This window comes from Triticum aestivum, chromosome 3D, assembly GCF_018294505.1.
Source record: "Triticum aestivum cultivar Chinese Spring chromosome 3D, IWGSC CS RefSeq v2.1, whole genome shotgun sequence".
NCBI classification, from domain to species: Eukaryota; Viridiplantae; Streptophyta; class Magnoliopsida; order Poales; family Poaceae; genus Triticum; species Triticum aestivum.
The window spans coordinates 363,748,285-363,750,837 of record NC_057802.1 but is presented as its reverse complement, the minus strand read 5'-3'; the positions used below and the strand labels follow the sequence as shown (position 1 = coordinate 363,750,837).

The 2,553-nt window shown below is 54.4% G+C and overlaps 1 protein-coding gene across 1 annotated transcript; it reads left to right on the top strand.

Annotated features, from left to right (window-relative positions):
* The first annotated feature begins 809 nt into the window (after positions 1 to 809).
* LOC123078918 (26 kDa endochitinase 1) lies at positions 810 to 2,110 on the top strand. The gene has a single exon (XM_044501569.1). It carries the CDS (start codon positions 980 to 982, stop codon positions 1,940 to 1,942), a length of 963 nt encoding a protein of 320 aa, XP_044357504.1. The 5' UTR covers positions 810 to 979; the 3' UTR covers positions 1,943 to 2,110.
* Positions 2,111 to 2,553: the final 443 nt, after the last annotated feature.

Here is a 2,553-nt window from a genome sequence, read left to right as displayed (position 1 = left end):
ATACAACAAACTAGGGAAATTAAAAAAACTGAAATTTTGGGATATCAAACCTAGGTGTTCAATCTACTCTCATGTGAAGTTTTGTGAAAAATATCAGAAAATGTATTCTCGATGAAAAGACAAAAATAATCCAACGTATAGAAAAAATATTGTTTGGACGGATCGTAGGCCGGACTGTATTTTCTTCGACATGGATACATTTCCTGATATCTTTTCAGGAAACTTCACACGTGAGTAGATTGGACACCCATGTTTGATATCCCCAAATTCTAAAAAACATTGAATTGAGTTTCCTTTTTTAATTTAATATTTATATGAAGGTGTGGAGCACCAGGAGCTCCAGTGTATTTTCCGTCGTAATGGAGGCTGTTCATATGTATCCGCCTGGTCGGCAGGGCGTCGCTAACAGAAAAAAAACAAGTAGAAAGAGAATGGAATTCCATGCATGCAAGCGACATCACCAAGAAAATTCCACGTCCGTCCATCCATTAATGCGGCGGTCAATGTTTGGTCGCACATCAAAGCTGAGCTGGTGCATGCATGCATGCTTGCTTGCTTGCATGCGCGCAGGAAGCGGGAGAAAAATCTGACCAGCAGTGCAACCGAAGCTGACTTGAGAGGGTTTTTCCACGCTTACTTCCAGCCCGATCAACGTCCGGTGCACCGGCATGTGCACCAGCACCGGCATTCCATGCTTCCATTAGTGATCACTGACTCATCTGTAGCTAGCTTACACGAGATCGAAACATGCGTACAAAGTACACGTACTGCATCGCTCTCGAGATCTGCCGAACTTGCTTGTACTGAGCAGCTAGACTAACTAGAGCGATCGTGGCCTCGTGGAAAGTTGGGCACGTCTGCTGTGGCTTGCTGGCTATACAAAGACGTGCACTGCAACAGATTCTGGCACACACACACCACTACACGAGCAGTGTGACACACAATCACCAGCTGAGCGGACTCTGCTTGATTGCCCAAGATGAGAGGAGTTGTGGTGGCGGCCATGCTGGCCGCGGCCTTCGCCGTGTCCGCGCACGCCGAGCAGTGCGGCTCGCAGGCCGGCGGGGCGACGTGCCCCAACTGCCTCTGCTGCAGCAAGTTCGGCTTCTGCGGCACCACCTCCGACTACTGCGGCACCGGCTGCCAGAGCCAGTGCAACGGCTGCAGCGGCGGCACCCCGGTACCGGTACCGACCCCCTCCGGCGGAGGTGGCGTGTCCTCCATTATCTCGCAGTCGCTCTTTGACCAGATGCTGCTGCACCGCAACGACGCGGCGTGCCTGGCCAAGGGGTTCTACAACTACGGCGCCTTCGTCGCCGCCGCCAACTCGTTCTCGGGCTTCGCGACCACGGGTGGCGCCGACGTCAGGAAGCGCGAGGTGGCCGCGTTCCTCGCTCAGACCTCGCACGAGACCACCGGCGGGTGGCCGACGGCGCCCGACGGCCCCTACTCCTGGGGCTACTGCTTCAACCAGGAGCGCGGCGCCACCTCCGACTACTGCTCGCCGAGCTCGCAGTGGCCGTGCGCGCCGGGCAAGAAGTACTTCGGGCGCGGGCCCATCCAGATCTCATACAACTACAACTACGGGCCGGCGGGGCGGGCCATCAGCACCGACCTGCTCAATAACCCGGACCTCGTGGCGACGGACGCGACCGTGTCCTTCAAGACGGCGCTGTGGTTCTGGATGACGCCGCAGTCACCTAAACCTTCGAGCCACGACGTGATCACAGGCCGGTGGAGCCCCTCAGGCGCCGACCAGGCGGCGGGGAGGGTGCCTGGGTACGGTGTGATCACTAACATCATCAACGGTGGGCTCGAGTGCGGGCGCGGGCAGGACGGCCGTGTTGCCGACCGGATCGGGTTCTACAAGCGCTACTGTGACCTCCTCGGCGTCAGCTACGGCGACAACCTGGACTGCTACAACCAGAGGCCGTTCGCATAGTCAATCGGCTATATGATGCGAGAAGACATGCAATAAAGACTTTCTAAATACTGTAACAATGGCGTTGCGATAGACCTCGCCTAGTACTACAAGCGAATAATGGTGCGATCCATCGCAAGATGCGTGTGTAGTCGATTATAATGCAATAAATGGTGTGTTCCTATCCAAGTTTCTTTTAAATGAAATGCATTTAGCCCGACTTCAAATTAACGAAGCCATCAACTGGCTAGGATACAAAGTGCATATTATTACAACGGCTGCGCATGAGGAAAAAAAAGACTGAAAAATTACAAACATAGATCGCCCAAGGCCGAAACTATAAAAGCCGGCCAAAGAGCGAAACTGCCAACACAATGTGAAACAAAACCATGTTGTTGGAGAGCACAACGCCGACCAGAACAACGGGAACAGAGGAGTCCGTGGACCGCCAACGAGCAGTGAAGAGGAGGATCGAGCCTTGCAAGAGAAACCATTAGCTCTGCCACAGCCCAGTCATGCCAATGCCGGAGGGGAGACCATCTCCCCTACATCCAGCACCAGGATGCCGCTCATAGGCTGTCAAGCACGAACACAGCAGGGCAACAGCCGCCGAAGGGTAACAACGCACCCCC